The 24,262-nt window shown below is 35.5% G+C and overlaps 1 protein-coding gene across 3 annotated transcripts in view; it reads left to right on the top strand.

Annotated features, from left to right (window-relative positions):
• Window positions 1–24,262, top strand: part of LOC143224894 (acidic amino acid decarboxylase GADL1-like) — a 61,892-nt gene that overhangs the window by 1,663 nt on the left and 35,967 nt on the right. Inside the window, exons 1-3 of one of the 3 annotated variants that reach the window (XM_076453341.1) lie at window positions 9,813–9,942; window positions 11,046–11,156; window positions 18,108–18,201. In XM_076453341.1, the coding sequence (XP_076309456.1) occupies window positions 18,180–18,201 (22 nt within the window). In that variant the 5' untranslated portion in view covers window positions 9,813–9,942; window positions 11,046–11,156; window positions 18,108–18,179. Of the gene's footprint in view, window positions 1–9,627; window positions 9,943–11,045; window positions 11,157–18,107; window positions 18,202–24,262 lie in introns of those variants that run through there. The other 2 variants (XM_076453340.1, XM_076453339.1) reach the window with 2 other exon arrangements.

Below are 24,262 nucleotides of genomic sequence, written 5' to 3'. Positions count from 1 at the left end.
AGTATTGGCTGCTTCTCAGGGGTGTAAGCTCAAGATCTTTCCGATTGCCAGCGAAGCCTCTGAATCTAAATACGTTTCTTAGAAGTAGAGACTCATGGTAAATGTGGCTTATGAGTCTTCAAACGATGTCACTTAACGAGGAAGAACATCTAGTGAATAATTTAATGCTATTTAGTAATTGTTGTTTACACCTCATAACGTAGGTAAACAGATATGTTGAATTATACACGAACCTTTCTTTACCTTAAAATGTTTTTATTTACGAGCTAATGCCATCTAAGCACAAGAAGTGGACCACCAGTTTAGTGTGAAGGGGATTCGAATCCGTGACCCTCAGACTGGAAGTCTAACACCCTAATCACATGGCCATGACAGGCCATTTTGTTTCCATTGTATTGTCTTTCCACAATAGTGTTCTCAGTTCTTGTAATATCAGGATTGTGACACAGAGTCGCAAGCGGAGTTACACAATGCTTCTGGGAATCGAAACAGATTATTTTAAGTGAAACATATTGTTCAACATATCCTCTGCGATCTTAATTAAATATAGGTTTTATGTATTTTGTTTATTATTAAGAGCAAAATTGCACAAAATGGGAGGCCTATGCTTTGCCCACATATGAAAATAAGATTTTTTTTGCGTTATTATAAGCCCTCGATTTACAGCTGGAATGTCAGGAAATGGTGTTTATCTATCAGTTGGAAATGATTGACCTTAATAAAGCAGCTGAGATCTATGAAAGTTAGGGAAAACCGAAACCCGGAAGTTTTAGTTTTGAAACAGTTGCAGTAGACTTTGTCTTGAGATGGTGAATGTGTTTCACATTCCTCTACATGTGTGCACGTGTTCCATTTGTTTTTTTTTCTTTTAATTCATTGAACTTAATTTCCGTCTTTTAAAATAATTATTCTCAATACCAGAGACCAAAATGACGCGTTGTTGTTATGGGTATCGATGTTAATTTAAAGACATTTTAATTAGGTTTTAATCTGAATTGCTTGTTTGTTTTGAATTTCGCGCAAAAGCTACACGAGGGCTATTTGCGCTAGCTGTCCCTAATGTAGCAGTGTAAGACTAGAGGGAAGGCAGCTAGTCATCACCATCCACCGCTAACTCTTGGGCTACTTTTTTTACCAACGAATAGTGGGCTTGACCGTAACATTATAATGCCCCACGGCTGAAAGGGCGGGCATGTTTGGTGTGACGGGGATTCCAACCCGGATCTTCAAATTACGAGTTGAACGCTATAACCCACCTGGCCGTGCCCGGCCGAGGGCTATCTGCGCTAGCTGTTTTTAATTCAGCAGTGTAAGACTAGAGGGAAGATAGCTAGTAATCGACACCCACCGCCATCTCTTGGGCTACTCTTTTACTAAAGATTAGTGATATTTAATTATTTGTTTGTTTGAATGTTAACATCACGTGTTCTCCGAATGTTGAAAAGGCAGTGTTTAGGCATTGTCCTGTGGGGACAGATATTGGAAAGAATTGAACAGTTATTGTTGTTAGCCGTGATTTGTAATAGTGAATTAGATAGTCACCAAAATAGAATGATATGTGATAGTGAATTACATAGTTACTAAAATAGAATATAGTTACACAATGCTTGATGTCAAGTGAAGTGTCTTTACCCAAAATATAAGCTCTCATAAGTATAACTGTGCTTATGCCATACTGGTTTGGATTTACATATTGTTATGACAACTTACATATCTTATCAGGTATAACTGTTACAAGAAATAATATCATGGCTTGTCACCCGAAGAACAAATTCAAAACGCTTTACTGAGTTAATTGTGAGATTTGTTAATTGTTGGTTTTTAGTGACGAGGTCCTTTTTTTGTGTTACATTTTGAACGTTAATGACATCCAGAGAAACAGAAAGGTTTTTAAAAATTATATTTTACTTTTAAATCTATTTTGTAATTTAAAACACATAACAGTTAAAAGATAGGGCTACGTGAAATATAATTATCTGGTTCTTAAGTTTGTAATCTACATGAGGAAACAGTTTTTAATATTATTTGTGTTCTAATTAATGTTAAAATCAGTTTGATGTTGTTAAGTGCAAAGCTACAACACAAGTAGTGGCACAGCTGTATATCTGCGGACTACATTTCGCTCTCAGTCAAAAATCGATCTATATCAGAACGTTAAGAAGTCTCGTGATGTGTGTCTTTGAGAGAATGAACACGCCAGTTTCTGTGCAGCTGATAAGATTAGGTTTGCTGAATAGGTTTCTCCGCTACACTATTATTGCTTGTACCCACTCCAAACAGATCGAAAATATATGTAACAACACCAAAGGACTTTCGAGTATGCGTCCCACTCATAATAACTTTCACCGTTATAATTATCCGTTAGTTTTATTTAAATTTTTATTGCGTTAAACAATTAAAGTTCCGTAAAAATAAGGCACGTATAAACACAATGCTGTAATTCGTCTTAAGCCTTCAATAGAATATCCATGCTTTATACAGAGCTTATAAGACTAGAGTAAGACTTATAGCTCTTCCAACAAGTACATTAAAAGTGAGAAAATGTATAATCAATTTCAGTTTAGGTAAATAAGAACAAAGTTATAGATTTATAGAAATAAGGTGTTAAATAAATTTACAAATACGTTTGGTACTTCAAGTGTGTGTTTGTTTAATTAAAACGGAAAGGACTGATCTCGAAGAAGGCTTAGTGTCTTCATATAGTCCCCTGGTAGCACAGCATTACGTATGCGAACTTAAAACGCTAGAAACCTGGTTTCGATACCCATGGTAGGCAGAGCACGTATAGCCCATCGTGTAGCTTTGTGCTTGTCTCCAAACAAATAATTATGATGATCAAACTACGTGGCAGTGATTAACTCTTCGGCAATTTGCACAAGAGCACATTCCAGACATCAACTTTCAGAGCAAAAAACAACTTCTAGTATTTTCTCTGGACTTGTACTGCCCAGCTCCAACTCACTGGTTGGCTTAAAACGCTACAATTTGAGTTGTGCAACTTTGTGCTTAATTACAGAACAAAAATATTTTCATACAAATGAGTTTGTGCAAAATATCGATTTAGTGATACACTTTTGTTGAAAACTAGTAACAGCTAGAAAATAAAAAAATTAAATATTTGTGTGCGTGTTTTCTTATACCAAAGCCACATGGGATTGAACCCCTTATTTTAGCGTTGTAAATCCGTAGACTTACCGCTCTACGAGCAGGAGACTTTAAGTATTGGATTTAGTGTTTTTGGTAATAAATAACTTACAAAATATGCACATCTTTGTGTACAATTAAATTAACTTTTACCTTGTACTTGTTAGTTGTTATAAGTTACAATGAAATGGAACAAAAACTTTAATATTTGTTAGAAACTAAGTTATTTGCACACGTGTTTAGCTTTGGTAAAATGTACAATCCAATTTATTTTCACGGCACGGCGTGGTCGGGTTAAGGCGTTCGACTCGTAATCTGAGGGCCGCGGTTTCGAATCCCCATCACTCAAACATGCTCGCCCTTTAGCTATGGGGGCGTTATAACGTGACGGTCAATCCCATTTTTCGTTGGTTAAAGAGTAGCCCAAGAGTTGACGGTTGGTGGTGATGACTTCTCTCTACTCTTACACTGTCAACTTATGGACGGCTAGCACAGATAGTCCTCGAGTGGGTTTGCACGAACAAACATTTTGTTTTTAACGCACTTCAACAGGCGGGTCAAATTATTATTGTGTGAAACAACCAAAAGTTTGTTTAAACGTTTGAAAAAAAAAAGCTAATTTGAATATTTTCGCACCTTGATTATCATAAGTGCTGGTAATAATTGGTGAACTTAAAATATTGAAAATATTTTGTGTATATTATTATACGTGAGACTAATTTGATTAGGGACCTTGTGAACTAACAGTCATGAACCAAAACGCAACTTGGTTTACAACGCATGGGCTTGATAATTAGAATGTTCTGGCTGTGAATTTGAAGGTTCGGTGTTCGCAAGAAAAACAAAGTGAACAAAAACCTGCGGTCCGTGGAAGCGAGGGAAGCAGTGTTTTTCCAGTATATGTTAAAAAATAATTTTAAGTATCAGCTAAATATGAATTTATGAACTTGCAAATGATCCATACGGAAGCACTGCTATATTGTAGATAATCAATAATAACCTTATACTGTTGGGAAAAATCTGGACTACAACTCGCATAATGCTTCCTTTTTAAAGTTGATTTTAGTTTTTTTGCAACTAGAAAAGGCTTTATTTCTATCTAAAACATTTTCGTTACATAATATATTCTTTAAACAATAAAATACTTCTTACGTGAGTAATATTCTGAATAAAAATTTCAAATTAATATTTGAATTTAAAAAAGAAAACATATATTGGATGTTATATTGGCTTCTTCTGTGCCATAAAGGAAGCAATTACCAGTTCATATTATTTCAAAATACACTAAAACGTGGAGCTATTGACAATTTATAGTTTATATATTAAATTGTTAAAAAGTAAGCGAAATAAATAATTTATAAATTAAAATTTACGATAAGCAAATCAAATATAATAATAAAAAAAATAATTTATAGTTAATTAACGAACAGCCAAGAGCGCGAGGTGCAGGTGCTTTGGGTCTTGTATTAAATGATACTGTTGTTTTTTGTATGCATAATTGTTTTTTGTAAAGTGTCACTCTTTAGATTTAAAAATAGATTATTGAAACCTTATTTGTTAGTAAGTTTGGTATAAAAAGGTGTAGTGATAAAGAAAGCATCATCACAAAGGGTAGACTGATTCTAGCTCTAAGCCTGTCTGGAAGAACAAAGCAGTGCATTCTAAAATTCATTGTAGACCAATACGATAGGACATCTTGGTTAACTACTTGTCCTAACATGCAGAAGCTTTTCTACTGGCCGTGTTTATTATTTAACAGTGAATTTGGGACATAGAGCTCAGGCGAATTTGATGACTCAAATAATATGCATAAGGCAATTAAAAGACATGAAAATTCCTGCGGTCATATATTTTCAACTCTAAACCTAAGTAGGTAGGGAATATCGCGGATTTAATTCCAACTAAACAGGCAACATAAGATAAATATGCACAATGAAAAGGTGAAGAGTTTTTAAAATATTAATCAACATACTATGATATCTGTGAGAACAACAATTAGCATTTAGAGATCATGATGAATCATTAGAATCTGCTAACCGAGGCAACTGTGTGGAATTGGTACATTTGTGCAAGAAATATGATCCATTATTGAAATCCCATTTAGAGAAATCGAGTGTTTTTCTGGCTTGTCAAATAGAATCCAGAATTACCATATTAATTGTGTAGGTCAGGGGTGGGCAATTTATTTTTTATAATGGTACAAATGTGTCTAATAAAAACAACGTTGGCCACACTGTTAAAAAAAGAAAGATATTAGTTTAATTAAAATAATTGCATTTTAATTGACCTCCAATGTGAAAATTGATGGGGGATTTCATCAACAAGTTTCGTGAAATTTGGCTTAATATCTATGCTCAATGAGCATCTTAACTCTGCCTCTTCATTTATGTCAGTAAGCCGAGATCTGTATTTACACTTAAGAAAATCTAGCGTAGAAAATGTTGGCTCACAAACCCATGTGGATCCAAATATAGAAAACAATTTTGAAATTACTATATTTAAATTTAGAAGACTCTCATTTATCAGAATCGTGAGCCACGTCTCTCTGATAGAATATTTTTCTTTACCTTATGTGTTCTACACTTTGCAGGGTAAGCATCTCGTCTTCAAATCCACATTTATCCGAAGACAAAAAAGATGTAATTTCCTTACTTAAATTTCCTAAATCAAATTGAAATGGGTCATGCAAAAATTCAAATATCAATGTCAAATTTGTAATTCGGAGAAACATGATTCAAATTTTTGAGATAGATTTTGATCCAGTTTACATAAAGATCATCTTTAACATCAGAGAAATCATAGTCATTATTATTTTCTAGAAAACTATTCAACTTTAAAAAATGTGCCAAATCACTCTTTCGTAATTGTTCCGTAAGGAGGTTTAGCTTTAATTGAAATTCATGAATAGACTGTGATTGCTCGCTTATTATTTTACCTCTTACCTGAAGATTCGTATTCAAATTATTCAAGTGAGCCATCATGCCACACAGAAAGTGCAAATCAAACTGCCATGACAAAGTTTCAATTTCAGGGAAATTTTCAATCTTACCTTTTTCAACAAGATAATCTTTTAATTGAGGAAATAAGGAAGTAACTCGTTCCAAGAACGTTTTGCATTTGCAAAATCAGTAAGATCATCAAAAGTACAGTCACTGCATTTCTTCAAAGACTCAAGAAACTCTTGATGGATGAGAGAGCTTCCACTTCTAATATAATTCACAATTTTCACAACATTGTCCATCAAATTTTTCAATTCATCACTTTTAGATATCTGAGCACATAAATTTTCCTGATGCAAAATGCAATGGAAAGATGGCAGCATGGACTTCACATTACTTCCAATTAAATGCTGCTTAAAAAGTGAAACAAATCCTAATTTTGTCCCAGTCATGGCGGAAGCACCATCTGTTGTGACAGAAACCGGTTTCTTAAAATCCAGATTGAATTTTTTTGACATTTAAAAAAATTTTTCAAAGATGTTTTTACCACATGTTCGATTTCGTAATCCACAAAGGCCAAAAACTTCTTCCCTCACTTTATGATTTGAAGTTAGATATCGAACCCAAATTATCAGCTGTGGAGTGTCACTAACATCTGTTGACTCATCTAGTGCTAAAGAAAATACAAACAGTCTTTTAGTTGTTCAATCAACTGATTTTCTATGTCTCTCACTAACTCTAGCATTTTACGAACAATTGTTCTTCGACTTGATTGCAAATTATTTACCTTTTGAAGAATATTATCTTTTATTTCTGAATCATAATTCTTCAAGAGAGTTTCAATGACCACAATCAATATTTCTTTCACTAGTTCAGCATCAGAAAATTTTTTTGAGCTAGAATCCAAGCTACTTTATAGCTAGCTAACGTAACTAGTTCTGTCGATGATAATATAAATCTTTTTAGGCCTCCATTTCGTTCATGAAGTTGTACTTTCAGATGGCTAATTTCATTCATGCGGTTTTTGTTATTAAATGGAAATTATACATCAAATTTGTTGGTGAAAATTGTTAAAGTGTTGCTTAAGGTGGTATACTTCATTATTCCTAAAAACGTTGTTACACAAAAGACACATTCTAATTCTTCGCAAATCTTGAATCATTCTTTTTGTTTTTCTATGAAACCAACAAAGCATGTGCACCTTTTAGATATTGAACTAAGGAAAAGATTCCCGAAAGTAGACCCATCTAGTTGGAATTATAATCACTGCCTTGTTGAAACTGTCTTGGAATACAAGGAAGAACTCGTTCACTTATTTCAAAATACTGTTGATAATTTTGACAACTGGGATAGTTTACCTGCGCCCAGTCACTTTCATCGAACCTCAGAGATTTTGAATTCAATTTCTTGTTGAATATACTTGCCAGTATTTTTTCATATACAAATGTTATATTTGATGTTCTACAGAATAGGATATTTGACATATCCAATTGTATGAATAAAGTAAATGAAATGATGACTATTTTGCAAAAAAAGAAAGACGATTTTGGTGAATTTTAGGCACCAGTCGATGGATTATATCCCCCTACTAAGCGAATAAGAAATGATCCCAGAGAAAGCATTAAAATAACATAAAGCAAGTTATTTTATTAAATTTTGGATGTAAGTTGAGGGCAAATTGAAATTAGGTTTCAAAGTTTGATAAACATTCCTTACTTTTTTGACACTAAAAAACAGGAAGAGAATAAAAATATTTCCTGAATTACCACTAAAATCATTGCAAGATAATTATAGAGAATACTTGAAAAGTGAATTTGTGGTTTTATACGCTGACGCTGATTTGAAAGGAAAACCAGTGAATGAATTACCTTATTGTTTACGAAATGCCAAGTTAGATGCAGCCCTGTAATAACGTACAAAGTTGTGAGTTAACCTTGACTCTTCCAGCCAACAGGGCCCGGCATGACCAGGTGGTTAAGGCACTCGACTCGTAATCTCAGAGTCACGGGCCTCGAATCCCCGACACACTAAACACACGCCCTTTCAGCCATGGGGGTGTTATAATGTAACAGTCAATCGCACTATTCGTTGGTAAAAGAGTAGCCCAAGAGTTGGTGGTGGGTGGTGATGACTAGCTGCTTTCCCACTAGTTTTACACTCCTAAATTAGGGGTGGCTAGCGCGGATAGCCCTAGAGTAGCTTTGCGTGAAATTGAAAACAAACCAAACCAGCCACCAGTGCCTCAGTTGAGCGTTCTTTCTCTCATTTAAAAATAAAACAGCTACATCAAAAATGTACAACGACAAGAGAGACTTGCAAGTTTAGCTTTAATCGTGCTTGAGAAAAACCTCCTTTAAGAAATAAAGGCTGATAGTTTCTATAAAGATGTAATGAATTTATTCAATCAGAAGGAAAGGAGGATGGAATTAAAAAGCTCATTTAAGAAATAAAGGATGATAGTTTCTATAAAGATGTAATAAATTTATTCAATCAAAAAGGAAGGAGGATGGAATTAAAAAGCTCCTTTAAGAAATAAAGGCTAATATTTTCTATAAAGATGTAATGAATTTATTCAATCAGAAGGAAAGGAGGATGGAATTAAAAAGCTCATTTAAGAAATAAAGAATTATAGTTTCTATAAAGATGTAATAACTTTATTCAATGAAAAGGAAAGGAGGATGGAATTAAAAAAACTCCTTTAAGAAATAAAGGCTGATAGTTTCTATAAAGATGTATTCCATCCTTCTTTCCTTCTGATTGAATAAAGATGTAATGAATTTATTCAATCAAAATGAAAGAAGGATGGAATTAAAAAGCTCCTTTAAGAAATAAAGGCTGATAGTTTCTATAAAGATGTAATGAATTTATTCAATCAAAAGGAAAGGAGGATGGAATTAAAAAGTTCCTTTAAGAAATAAAGGCTGATAGTTTCTATAAAAATTAATGAATTTATTCAATGAAAAGGAAAGGAGGATGGAATTAAAAAGCTCCTTTAAGAAATAAAGGCTGATAGTTTCTATAAAGAAGTAATAAATTTATTCAATCAAAAGGAAAGAAGGATGGAATTAAAAAACTCCTTTAAGAAATAAAGGCTGATAGTTTCTATAAAGATATAATGAATTTATTCAATCAGAAGAAAAGGAGGATGGGATTAAAAAGCTCCTTTAAGAAATAAAGGATGATAGTTCCTATAAAGATGTAATAAATTTATTCAATCAAAAGGAAAGGAGGATAGAATTAAAAAGCTCCTTTAAGAAATAAAGGCTGATATTTTCTATAAAGATGTAATTAATTTATTCAATCAAAAGGAAATGAGGATGGAATTAACAACATAGAAATGAAGTAAGTAGACGTATATGTCTTGTTTATATTTTTAATTGGAAGTAATTAATCTTATATATGATTAATGACTACAAGTAATTAATTTTATCTTTATTGCCCGTCCTGAACGTAATTTTTACTTTATAATCCACCGTTTTTTCTTTTGCTACCTCTTCAGGACAGATCACATCACGCCCCTTGATGTAACGTTCATTATTTGATCAGAGAAGCGTAGTTCGCGGACGGTGTTGGATGCTTTACTACCTTTCTCTTCTTTCTCTCTATGTACATACTAAGTACAACATTCTGGTCGGATTGTGCAGCTTTGTGTGAAATCTTAAACAAAAATTATTTCTCGTGTATTTAGTTATTTCTTTTCACAGGAAGAAATTCCCAAGGCCTGCTCAATTAAATGGAAGACATAGACTTTTTAAAGAAAGTTGTGAAAAGAGTAATACATTCTGGCATTCTGGGAAATTCTAAAGAATTTCGTGATAATTCTAAAGTGATTGAATTTGTGAAACCTGAAGAGTTAAAGGTGAGATTGATTTTTCTTTTACTTAAAAATTGTAAAATGTAAGTTTGAGGTACGTATAGAACCTAAAAATATTAAAAGCTAAAAGTATTGTAATGTTCTATGTAGAAAGTACTGTTATATCAGTATCTAAACTTAACAAATAAATTAATGAAAAACAAACAAACATGATATTTAAAATATGATTTAAATAAACAGTCAAATCCACGTTGAATTGTGAATTTGTTTTGAATTTCGCACAAAGCTACTCGAGGGCTATTTGTGCTAGCCGTCCCTAATTTAGCAGTGTAAGACTAGAGGGAAGGCAGCTAGTCATCACCACCCACCGCCAACTCTTGGGAATTGTGAAATATATAATTATCTTATATTAGGACTGGGGGGGGATGGAAACCTACAAAAAACAATGTTTTATGTACATCTTAAATTTAGTGTTACAATCGAGCCGTGCTAAATTTCATAGAATCATGCTGGTAATAAATTATGCTACTTTTAGAGGCCCGACATGACCAGGCGGTTAGGGCACTCAACTCGTAATCCGAGGGTCGCGGGTTCGAATCTCCGTCACACCAAACATGCTCGCTCTTTCAGCCATAAGGGTGTTAATGTTACGGTCAATCCCACTATTCGTTGGTAAAAGAGTAGCCCAAGAGTTGGCGGTTGGTGGTGATGACTAGCTGTTACACCCGAGAATCTTCTAGGACTATAGAAAATAGGCGGAACTTTCGCAGTACACATTTAACAATAAAGTATTTCTGAATATATTTATTTAACTAAAACAAACTACGATATTAAAATAAATATATGTTAGTAAATCTGTTACAACTGGAAAATATCGATTTCAGGGAATAGAGATGATTTTTCAGTGACTAGATTTCATGTAACCTAGTTGAACCGTCAACGTAAGATTTGCCCAAAGGAAATAGCGCTGTCCGAAATTCGGTTAACAAATTTACGTAAAGAAGGATGAGTTATGTTTTATATAGTCACTTATATTAACTCATTTTTTGTAGTGGAGGTGTTGAAAACCTTTGTTTTTTATCGGCTGTGGTGGTTTGTTATTAAGTACAAAATTACACAAAAGGCTACGTGTACTCTGCTCACCACAGGTATCGAAGTCTGGTTTCTAACAGTATAAGTCCGCAGACACACTTCGGATGAGATGATTTCCTGAAAGAGGATGTTAGAGAGATCTACTATTCGACAAAAGGCAGGATAAGGTAAACTGCGAAGTGATGGTAAATCATATTAAAACTATTCACGGTAGGAATTGGGTTGCTAGTGTCCAAGATTTTAATCTTTTTCAGTAAAAAATACATGAAAATTGGGAAAACTGCTCTCAGAAAAGAAGGAGAATTATTAGAATTTAATCCAGAATCTATTTGTTTCCAGAAACACATTTTCTCAAATAAACCTTGGCCACCGAATCAGGAGCACAGTACCCTAGTTCTCTCTGCTTTAGCTATAGCCATATTTTTTTATAAACACTATTTTTATTTAATACTTTGTTCCCCCCCACTACAGGCTTACGATGCTAAAAATAAGGTTTTGATGATTGAGGTGGGCAGAACACAGACAGCCCATTTTTTTACAATTACAGTCACTTTGTAACGTAGAAATGGATGGGCTAATTTCGTGTCCATCGCTGGTACAGTAGTAAGTCTTCGGATTTAGAACGCTAAAACAGGGGTTCGATTCCCTCGGTGGATTCAGCACGTAGCCCAACGTGGCTTTGCTGTAAGAAAAAAAAACACACATATGCTACTTTCGCAGTTTCACTTTTACTTTATCTGCCTCTAATTTAATAATTACATTCAGAGAATGAATTTAATACAGATAATAAAAACTTTGTGTTACTTTCTGTTGAGTAAGAGCCACATGTTTACTGATATTATGACGTTAATACCTAAGTGATAAAATGAACAGCTTAAAGTCCACGCGTGGTATTTGTACAGCATGCATTCATTTTATAGTAGTATCAAGAAGTTTCTATTTTTTAAAGGTCACTAATGAACAGTGTTTCAAGCTAAGAAATAAGGTTCCAAGGCTACTGAGTACAGACGTTTTTAATCTTTGAAGAAACGATTAGATTAAACAACTGTAGTAGTTAAGAATGTTTGTTATCAGTAATAAATCCTACCCCTGACGTATACGTGTAGATATGGGATATAAAATTTATCTGTTGTTGTACCACATAAAGCTGGCCCTGCATGGCCAGGTGGTTAAGACTCTTTGAATGGTAATCCAAGGGTCGCAAGTTCGAATCCTCGTCGCACAAAACATGCTCGTCCTTTCAGCCGTGAGGGTGTTATAATGTGACGGTTAATCCCAATATTCATTGGAAAAAGTATTCCAAGAGTTGGCTATGGGTGGTGATGACTAGCTGCCTTCCCTCTAGTCTTACACTGCTAAATTAGGGACAGCTACCGCAGACAGTCCTTGAGCAGCTTTGCGTGAAATTCAAAACGAACCAAACCACACAAACTACAAAATGGGCTGTCTTTGCTTTGCTGCTTTGCCTACCACGAGCATTAAAATCCAATATGTAACTTACTCTCAGACTTGTCGCTGCACTACTGGGAGTGGTTGTAAATATAAATTAACAGAAGACAGAGAGACAAGCAGGTAACATACAGCAAATTTTGAAGTTCGTAATTCACAATGTATATTGTAAATCTTTCAAAGTTTTCTATTAAATAAGTAACCAGCCAACAGATCATTTCAGCTGTTTATTATTACCAGACACTTAACAGTTAAGTTTAAATAACTAATTGGCATACATAAAGCATAATAACACAGTTAATAGTCTATCTGTAATTTATACAACAGTTTCAACATACAAGCTTAAATTTATAAAATGCTGTATTTGTAGTTTCAGCTTTTGTTTTACAGTCACTTGTATCAATTGCAAAAACAAATGTCTTTAGTGCTCAACGGCAGTTCTGGAAGCTTATAATGCTAAAAATTGAGTTTCGATGCCAAAGGTGCACAACGGTATAGATAGCCAATTGTGTATCTTTGTGTATAACAACAAACAAAAGGTCCAGGAGTGATATTTCGGTTCCGCTACTTCACTGCACATATGTTACCGTAAATAACCGTGCAAAAAATCTACTTAACCTGACTACAATAGTTAGAGCCTTAACTACAATAGTTAGAGTCTTAAATGAGTTGCATTCACAAAGATGATTTTCACACACATGTATATTTGTCATAGTTTGTTTGGTGCAAATGCAAAGCTATCCAATGAACTACAGTTACGACAGAAAGTGTTCGTTTAGGCTAATAGAAGTATGGTATATTATAAATATTATACTAACACACATCTACATAATTTTTATATAAATTAAATGACAAAGAAACTGTTTATAAACAAATAACCAAAAATAGGAGAAGCAGAAAGTGTTCGTACATTTCAGAACGTGTGAAAAACTGATATTCCCGTAAAAATTTGTTTAGTTTGGCGAATAAACTACATTATACCATTCCAGAACTAGACACTAGGTTCATAATTATTGTAATTTAGCCAGCAAAAAATGTACTTCTGGCAATTTAGCGCCGTCTCCGTCATTATGTGCTTGGTCATCATGGCAAACAGAAAACAACTGTCCAATGATTTAAGAAACCGAATTATTGTAAAATACAAGTCTCGTGTGTCTCTTTCCGGTATTGCTACACAACCTAATGTGCCAAAATCTACTGTTCAAAGCATAATTGCGAAGTTTAAGCTTACAGGATCAACTGCTAACCTCCCTCGTTCCGGACGCCTCACCAAAATTCCAGAGAGAACCAAGAGGAAGTTTCTTAGAGAAGTTAGTAGGAACCCTCGTTTAACACGTAATGACATACAGAAACTGGGGTTGAAGTAAGCGCCTCTACAGTTACGAACATGTTACCCTCTTCTGGGTTCAAAGCATGCCGTCCTCGTAGAACTCCATATTTAAAGCCTGTTCATTTAGAAGCACGATTGAGGTATGCAAGAAAGCATGTAGATAAACTCTTTACCTATTGGAAGAGTATTCTTTGGTCAGACGAGACTAAAGTCGAGCTTTTAGCCACAATGATATTTGCTATATTTTCCGTAAGAAGGGGAACGAAATCTTCCAAAGAACGCCGTCCCTACAATTAAACATGGAGGTGGCTCGATCATGCTATGGGGTTCCTTCACCTCTTCTGGTGTAGGCAGCCTTCACCGCGTTAACGGAATCATGAAAAAAGAAGAGTACGTTGATATATTAGGCACTTATATCAAGAATTATGCTCGGAACTTGCGGCTTGGGCGTCGTTGGGTCTTCCAGCACGACAATGACCCTAAGCACTTATAGAAATATGTGCAATCTTGGTTGCAGAGGAACTATATAAGCGTTCTGGAGTGGCCATCGCAGTCACCCGATCTCAACCTAATTGAAAACGTTTGGCATGAGTTGAAGACCAGGGTTCATCAGCGTCATCCGAAAAACTTGCAAGAGTTGGAGGCCTTCTGTAAAGAAGAATGGAAGAAAATACCAGTCGAGTACTGTCAGACGATCATGGAGGGCTATGAGGAGAGATTGCACCAAGTAATTTACCTGAAAGGCTACACAACTGACCATTAAAGTAGACGCACGAACACTTTTTTGCATCTCCTATGTTTGGTTATTTGTTTATAAACAGTTTAATTGTCGTTAAATTTACATAAAACTTTATGTTGATGTGTGTTTGTATAATATGAAAAATATACTATACTTTCATTATCCTAATCGTGATACTTTTTAAGTTATAAGGAAAAAACTACTCACGACACAGGGGTACGAACACTTTCTTTCGTAACTGTACCTGCGCTGTCCCCACTGCAGGAATCTAACTTCGGGTTTCAGCGTTATAAGCTCTCATGCTTACCGCCGAGCTACCGGGAGGATTATTTGCCCTAGAAAAGTCACATTTCAAAACTGCTGTCAGATTCAGTTGTAATGGTGGTTTCAACGTATAGGCCTAACTTAGATCTTATTTACTAATAGAAACATTTTTTTAAATTTGGAAAGAGATCTCACAATTATCATGTAACCAGGTAATAAATGTGTAATTGTACTGTTTTTGACCTTTGGACGGTTATAATTTAAGTTGGCAAACACTCAAGCCATTTCTACATGCTCCATGTTCAGATTCATTTTCCTGTATAAATACAGTGGTACCTCAGTTCTCGAACGACTCCCTTGTCGAACAATTCGGTTTTCAAACATATTGTTTGTGAAAAAAATGTCTCAATTGTCGAATAAACTCGATTCCCGAACCAAGCTGTCGTGGCCCGAACCCCCGAAATAACCCGACTGATGACCCGAACGACTCTTCGACCATTTTCGGCCCACGCCAAGCTTGCCCAAAACATTTTACCCGCACCTGTCGCTTAGTCCACACCCCCGCTAAAATCTGCAGTGAACGTTCTTGTTTTTCTTTTGTTGTTTTTCTAAATATTCTGATTAAATAAGCCACCATGAGGTCAAAGAAGGATAACGAAAGCAGCAAACCAAAAACAAAAGTTGTTAGAGCCACAATAGAGGTGGAAAAAGATCTGATAGCGAAGTATGAGAGTGATGCCCCCATGTCTGACCTTGCTACACAGTTTGGTATGGCGAAGTCTACAGTCTACAACATACTGAAAAATAAAGAGGTCATCAAAGAAGCTGATGTTGCAAAAGGAGTGACAGTGTTTACGAAACAAAGATCACAAACAATGGAAGAGGTAGAAAAACTGTTGTTGATTTGGGTAAACGAAAAACAATTAGCTGGTGATAGCATTTCTGAGACCATCATTTGTGAGAAAGCAAAGCAGTTGCATGCTGACCTCCTAAAAAACACCCCTGGAACGAGTGCTGATAGAAGTGATGTCTTTAAGGCTAGTAGGAGGTGGTTTGAAAAATTTAGGAAGAGAAGTGGCATACATAGTGTGGTGAGACATGGGGAGGGTGCCAGTTCCAACAAAGACGCTGCTGATAAATTTGTTAGGGAGTTTAAGAACTATGTAGAAACTGGGGGTTTTATTCCCCAACAAGTGTTTAACTGTGATGATACAGGCCTCTTTTGGAAGAAAATGCCAAAGAGGACCTACATCACCAAGTCACTGCTAGGACACAAGCCAATGAAGGACAGGCTAACTCTATTGTTATGTTGTAATGCAAGTGAGGACTTAAAACTTAAGCCTTTGCTTGTGTACCATTCTGAGAACCCGAGGGTTTTTAAGAAAAATAATGTCCTGAAAAGTAAACTAAGTGTCATGTGAAGAGCTAATAGTAAAGCATGGGTAACCAGGCAATTTTTTGTGGAGTGGGTCCATGAAGTGTTTGCCCCAAGTGTAAAGAAGTACCTCACGAAAAAACAGTTATCACTCAAGGCCCTTCTTGTGATGGAAAATGCACCTGCTCACTTACCAGGCTTAAAGGACGGGTTGGTGGAGGAGTACAGTTTCATTACGGTGAAGCTCTTGCCCCCTAACATGACTCCTCTCATTCAGCCCATGGACCAGCAGGTCATATCGAACTTTAAGAAACTCTACACCAAAGCATTGTTTCAGAGGTGCTTTGAAGTGACTTCTGACACAGAGTTAACCCTCAGAGAGCTCTGGAAAAATCACTTTAATATCCTCCATTGCTTGAGGATCATAGACAAAGCCTGGAGGGAAGTGTCTTTGAGAACCATGAACTCAACCTGGAAGAAATTGTAGCCAGACTCAGTAGCAGATATTTGAAGGCTTTGAGGCTGAGCCTGTTGTCGAGGATATTGTCTCACTAGGCAAGTGTATGGGCTTGAATATGAGTGGTGATGATATGGAGGAGTTGGTGGAAGACCACAACACTGAGCTCACCTTGGAAGAACTCCAAGACCTTCAGAAGGAGCAGCAATAGAAGGTAACTGAGCAAGTGTCTTCAGATGAGGAGGAAGGAAGGGAGGATGTTTCTAGTTCACTAATCAAGGAAATGTGTAGAAAATGGGGAGAGTTAGAAAGTTTTGTGGAAACATTTCACCCTGACAAAGCTGTAGCAAACTGCAGCATTAACCTTTACAATGACAATGCCATATCTTACTTCAGAAACATTTTAAAATGCAGGCAGAAACAAACCTCATTAGAAAAGTTTTTGTGAGAAATAGGTCTAGTGAGTCTCAAGCAGGTTGTAGCAGTGTAAATAGACAGAAAAGAGAAAGAACACCAGAAGGAGAGTCACCTGACGTTTTTATGGAAGGTGACTCCCCTTCTAAACAATAATAACCCTCCTACTCTCCACGTTCCTCACCACCTTTCACTTACACCATCAGCTCTCCTCAGCACAGGGAAAGTGCAGTTAAATTTTCATTTATTATTTTTATTGTGTTTATAGTTTTTGTGGTTGACATGTAAGTATTATTATACAGGTATAAATAAGCAATATTTTTACTTAAAATGATTCATAATGCATAATAGTTGGAGGTCTGTAACGGATTAATTTAATTTACAGTATTTCGTATGGGAAAAATTGATTCGGTTTTCGAACAGCCTTCTGGAATGGATTAAGTTCGAGAACCGAGGTACCACTGTACTGTATTTATATTTAGATAAACATACTGGAAGAATATGTTTATTTTTAGGACAAAGCTACACAGTGAGCTATCAGTACAAGAATTGAGTTGCGATTTTTAGTTTCATAAGCCTTCAAACTTACCAGTGAGGGGTTTGTTAAGTTTTGAATTTGTTGTATAATCCTTACGGAATACTTACGTTGTTCAGAAGCAGTGTCAATGAAACATGAGGTGGAACTTAAGGGAAAATGTCTGTATCTGAGTTAAAACTGAGTTAATTTCGTTCAAGGTTCATTTTTGTAACTCATAATACAAACGAATTTTAACATTAACTTTCAATGTGGCTGGATGATAAAATGTCAGATCCATTTGGGCTTAACCTAGAATCACAAAATCACAGTTATGTAATTGAAAAACAAACAAGGAACTTTGAGAATCCATTAAGTTCAGTAGTATTATTTTGTCATTGTAAATATATATAAACCTTAATTTGAAGCATGTTATTATACCAAGTGTTCGTAATTCCTGTTTGTTTAGAAAATTAAGGTCTGTACATAGAATTGCAAAGTTAAATTGGGTCACTTATGTTGAAAGTTATGAGGAACAACAAGTTAATTTACTGAGAACTATTAAAATTGTTTCAGAGAAATCTCGGCTTGAAAATTCTTGACGAACCTGCAAGCAACGAAGAGCTGCTTGAATTTTGTGAGGACGTGATGAGATACAGCGTGAAGACTGGTAGGTTTTCAAGAAATGTATAGCTGGCTGAAATGATTGTATATTTAGGTTCTGTTGGTATGTACTGTTACTAAACCTACAATCGGTAAACACTGTGTTATACGATAGTTTCTAAATTGGTTTGAAAGTCTCAGGTTTTACGTATCCACAACAACTTCAGTGCTTACTAAACCATTTTTAAACTCAGGTTTACGAACGTCTAAGGTGTTTAAACACTCATTGTTGTACAAAACATATTTGGAAATGATCGTGTAGGAACTTTTAAAATGTTTCACTATTTTTTATATTATAATAACATAAAGGAATGTTTTATAGACGTTTTTTTTTCTGTCCTCCGCTAGTACAGCAGTAAGTTTACGGATTTACAGTGCTAAAATCAGAGGTTCGATTCCCTTCAGTAGGCTCAACAGATAGCCCGATGTGGCTTTGTTATAAGAAAACACACAAACCTATTGTTTTTAATCAAGTTTCTCCATTTAAAATAAAAGATTATCAAATTACAAATACATTAATTTTCGATGAAGTGCGATTAAACGTTTCTAATTCTCACAAACATTACTTTGCCTCTAAAAAAGTCAAGTTTAAATATTATAATCAACGTATTTAGTGTTTCCTTCCTCAGTTGGGTTTGGTTTGAATTTCGCGCAAAGCTACACAAGGGATATCTGCGGTAGCCATTCTTAATTTAGCAGTGTAAGACTAGAGGGAAGGCAGCTGGTCATCACTTCTCACCGCTAACTCTTGGGATACTCGTTTTACCAACGAATAGTGGAATTGATCATCACATTATGACGCTCCAACGGCTGAACGGACGAGAATGTTTGGTGTGAATGGGATTCGACCCCGCAACCCTCGGATTACGAGTCAAGTGCATTAGCTACCTGGCCATGCCAGGCACCCTGTTGTGACAGAATTAAATTTTATGAAATACAACGCTAAAATCAGGGGTTTGGTTTCCCGCATTGGATATAGTACACAGACAAATGTGACTTTGTTTTAAAGCAAAGATAATTTTTTTTTGGCGCGGAGCTTTCTAATACAGTTTAAATTAAAATTTCGAAGTACTTTATGTTTCTGGAATTCTAAAAAGGTTTTAAAGCATACTTTAGTGGAGTTGTTGTTATTATTATTATTACTTTTTAATCAAATTCCTCAAAGGGAGAAAGGTCTTCCATTTTTTGAGTTAATTTTTTCTATTATAAGCCAGGCCTAAAATACTGAATAAAATATTGAAAAAAGTGTGCAAACAACAACGAAACTTAAGGCTCGGCATAGCGAGGTGATTAAGGCACTAGACTCCTCATCTGAGAGTCGCGGGTTCGAATCCCCCCCACACCAACCAGCTAGCCCTTTCAGCCCTGGGGGCGTTATAATGTTACGGTCAATCCCACTATTGGTTAGTAAAGAGTAGCCTCACAGTTAGCGGTACGTGTTGATGACTAGCTGCTTTCGAATCCTCAGCCCGAAACGTGCTCACCAGTCCTGGATTAACCATTAAGCAAAATAAGCGCGTGCTTCGGGCACCAACGGATGGGGGTACCACAGAGTTTTTCCACTAGTGATCATGCCTTTAACTCTTTCGCTGCCACGCTCAATTTTAGTCTTTTTTTTTGTAATTGTTTGACTTTACCCTGCTTTATTGAAAATATTTTCTTTGGCTCAGTGAGTGACTTAAGTTTTCGAGAACTTACTAAATTATGTATCTGAAGTAAGAAGTAATTGATATGCGAAAGATTACTGTAAAAGCAGTACAAAATGTTGATAAAACTTCAGGTAAAAGATGACTGTATGGCCTTGAAGATTAAATACTTTTCTCAATCATTCTTTCTATTGGTTATTTGTAAGAAATCATAGGCAGTGGAACTTTTTGTTTTTCCTTTTACTGCTTTATTCAGTCACATCTACAGAAAAATAAAAGTATAACACAGAAACATAAGTCAAACGTAATGGTGACAGATGTGAACAGAGACGTGGCTACTTTTATGTTTTTTCAGCTTCTGTTTTCGAACGTTATATTTCGGTTATTATCTCGTTTGTTTTATTTGCGTTAGTACTGCATTATTCATGTGTGTTTTGTAATATTTTTTTCTCACTGCAGCTTTTTTGAGCTGTAATTTTTTGGCTTTAAACAACTTGCTATAAAAAACATCATTTGTGTGTAAGTACATGTTTTGAAATTTATCATACCAAGAAAACATTTAGAAAGGAATATTACTGTAGCAATGTCACAGTTCTTAGATTACGTGTAACCTATACGAGTATTTGGGTATGTATGTAATCCCTTGTGATTATGTAATAATATAAACAGATCTGAAGTTGAGATTTATTTACGGAATAAATAGCCAACAAAATTTTGTCAGATATGCCATTTTCAGACCCAAAAATTGAAATCACAATTATATTTTCCTTACTTCTTTCTTGATCCTATCCTGACGTCATAATGCCTTGATCCGGCCCTCTGGTGACATTTTTTAAGAGACGAACGTACAATTTGAGACAGAAACATATAGACAACAACAACAAACTGTTAAGTGTAATTCAACTATTTTGCGACTATAAATTCAGATCAGTATGTGTTCTATAACATTTCTTAAAAGCTGGGAAAACACTCAACTAATCGGAGCAGTCTAAAGGCTATAATTCGACCTTTTAGGTGAAATTGCGTAGGACTTCGGCATGTACGACAATATAATTCTTAACGTTGTTATGCATACATTATAATACTGTTATTAGTACAGTGCTGTGGCACCGTGGTCATACAAAGATACTGTAAAGAACCGACAAATCAACAAAATCAATTTAGGATTGTCTGAAAAAGTCCGTAAATTGAACAAGTTCCTGTGAGCAAGGTTAGTACTGAGTACTAGGCCTGACGTTAGTGTTGTTAGCTGAGAACCGAGTGACAATAACGTAAGGCCTAAATACCGTAACTAGTTTAGTGTAAGTACACTGGAAACGCTACTGTAGCCTGGAATAATGAAGTGGACTATTCCTAGTTGAAGGCCGTTGTTTTGAATTTACCTTCGCATGCAGGTAAAGTTTCAGATACATGCCTATTTTGTTGATGTACGGTTTGTTGGCTCATTGAAAGTACGCAGGTCAAAACAGAGCTCAAAGTTGAGGTTACAACTCATTCTTTAGATATTTGATTAGGATTAAGGTACTCTAGCCTAGGCCTAACCTAGTATTTGGTTGTTCAACGTGGAGTACAGTTTACAATTTGATTGCATGTTATGTATGTGTAGGCTTACCAAAATTTCCAAGCCTCAAACCGGAACAGTTTTCAATTTTTATTATTGGTACCGGCACTGATATAACAAAGAAGTGCTTTCATAACCTAACTCTCCTAAAGCATTAATGCTGCCACGAAAAAAGAAAAGAAAAAAGGAATACTGATAGTTTATATCTTTAACATTTATTTAAATTCAGCAAGGCAAGGAACATCAAAATTTAATTAATTTTTTACTGAACACTTTTTTGTGACCATTCATATTTTTTTCACTTGAATGAACTTTCTTCAAAATATCTTTAGTTTTTATTTTTTTAAAAGAACTCACTGCAACTCAAGTCAATACTGAGCTTACAATGCAACAGCCTTTTTACTGTTGATTCATTCATTCGACCTCTTCCTTGAGACCAAATGCTATTTATCACTGAAAACACTCTTTCAGTCGGGACATAAGTGCCTGGTAAACAAAAATGTACTCCATAACTTGCCTGAGATTAGGCACAGAAATATTTTGATCTTTGAAGTGGTCGCCTGGCATGGCCAAGCGCGTAAGGCGTGCGACTCGTAATCCGAGAGTCGCGCCCGCGTCGCGCTAAACATGCTCGCCCTCCCAGCCGTGGGGGCGTATAATGTTACGGTCAATTCCACTATTCGTTGGTAAAAGAGTAGCCCAAGAGTTGGCGGTGGGTGGTGATGACTAGCTGCCTTCCCTCTAGTCTTACACTGCTAAATTAGGGACGGCTAGCGCAGATAGCCCTCGAGTAGCTTTGTGCGAAATTCCAAAAAAAACAAAAAAAAAACAAATTGAAGTGGTTAAAAAGTCCCACCCATATTTCTTAACAACCTATTTCTTTTGCTTTCCGCTCGTCACATTTTGAAGACCAGAAGGATTTAGCAAGAACAACATCATCAACATTAATTGCAGAATTTTGAAGCGTTTCATTAATTTTTTCAGCAACTGCTTCTAGGTCAGGCCACAAGAAGACACTATTTTTATCCAAACAAAGTATTCCCCGCCACCAAAACTGTTTACCCAGAGCTTAATATAAAACAGACAGCAATAATAAAAACTGGTAAATTCCTTCCTAACCAAGTCTACCTGGCATCCTCTCTCTTCCTCTAGCGCATTGAGTTTTGTTTTGTTTTGCATCAAGTTGAATAAAGTTATTATCTCGTCTTTCTTTCAGGTTGGTTTTCAACTTATTGAGTTCTACAACAATATCACTTGAGTTACTTTTGTTTTCTCCATGGATAAAATCACTTTATTGAACAAGCCTAGTTGTCCAAACAAACCATAGATACATTTCTCCACATTTACTCTCAAAAAATCTTTTTATTAACAATGGACACTATTCTTGTGAATAAAAATATGACTTCCATCCTTCATAAATCTAGAGAATTCTCTGAACAGCTGGTAATAAAGACAGAAATCGCGTATTTCCATATTGGAGAACCTTCTTGTACTCAATTTCTACAAACTAACAGAATTATTTTAGGTGTGTAACATGCACAGTGTAAATATAGAAATACTTGTAAATTTTGACCACCAAGCTTTCCACTTCAGTAGGAAGGACGTTAACTGCAGTTTGGAGACAGTTATGTATAATATGAGCACCACAACCAACACTCACAATATTTCTGCCAAGTTCCTTCTTCAGTCGACTATATACATTGTTTTTTCCCTTTCTCTTTATACATCTAAAATCTGTATTGTAGTTTTCACCACAGTAAGAAACAGTTTTTTTGATAAATCATGTTTTTTTTAAAAGTGGACACCAAGAAATTTCTGATGTCACTCCAGGAATGAACTTTCTCTCCTTCCTCTGGCAAAAATATCGCACCATGACAGGTATAATTTTGGCATCTTTTCGGTTTGAAGCATCTGCTGTAAGCGAAACAAATTGGACCTCTATTAAGTCTCTCTTCAATCCCTCTGTTGCTAAAGGAACAAATGCATTCAAAATAATAGCCTCAATAGCCTGGTAGAACTGAACTTTGGTTTAAGTAACTTTGCTATCAGTTTGGAAGAGTAATCAGCTGTTTTAAAGCTTATGTTATGGACAGCACTGTGATAGGAAAAGGTTGCTTCCTTGGCAGCTATTAACAAGTCACTCTCTTCAGGCACAAGTTTTTTGAAGAACACATAAACCCTTGAACTTTAATGAGCTATTGAAAGATTAGCTGCATGTTTAGCAGTTTTTAAATGGTCTTTTATGTCTGAACAGCCACCATTTGAAAGAGAGAACTCAGATGAACACTGCAAACATTTGACTCTGTCTTCCTTGCCACAAATGTTTTTCAAGAATGGATATTCATTTTGCAATTCATTGTTGAGTGTGCACTTTCTTTTACCAGTTTTGGACATTATGACTTGGATTAATTTCTAAAATAAAAGAACGAAAATAATTTAGCATGTACCATATGACTAATGTAATAAATAAAGCAATCGCAAAGCACAAAGCTTTGCATATGTTGCTGTTCGCCGCTTTGCAGCTGCCCTTACGCGCGAACCCCAATAGCAGCCCACTGATGAATCATTATACTTGTACAGGTACCGTATCAGCTGTCTGAATTTCATCTGATACAATACCTTTGAAAATTCGCATGCTACAGCACAATGGCTCCCTCTACCAATCAACTAATAAAATGAAAACTTAAAAATTATTTTTTGTCAACACCAAGTCAGGACTCTTTTCAGATTTTAACATTTTTCGTTTATCCTTTTTGAAGTTTATGCCTTTTCATCAAAAACCAGAACATTCCGAGACAATTCAGTGTCAACCGGGACGTATGGTAAACCTATGTATATATACTAGTATAGAATGATCACTG

This window comes from Tachypleus tridentatus, chromosome 9 (assembly GCF_004210375.1).
Source record: "Tachypleus tridentatus isolate NWPU-2018 chromosome 9, ASM421037v1, whole genome shotgun sequence".
In the NCBI taxonomy this organism is placed as follows: Eukaryota; Metazoa; Arthropoda; class Merostomata; order Xiphosura; family Limulidae; genus Tachypleus; species Tachypleus tridentatus.
The sequence above is the reverse complement of the archived record's forward strand: the minus strand, read 5'-3'. Positions and strand labels throughout refer to the sequence as shown.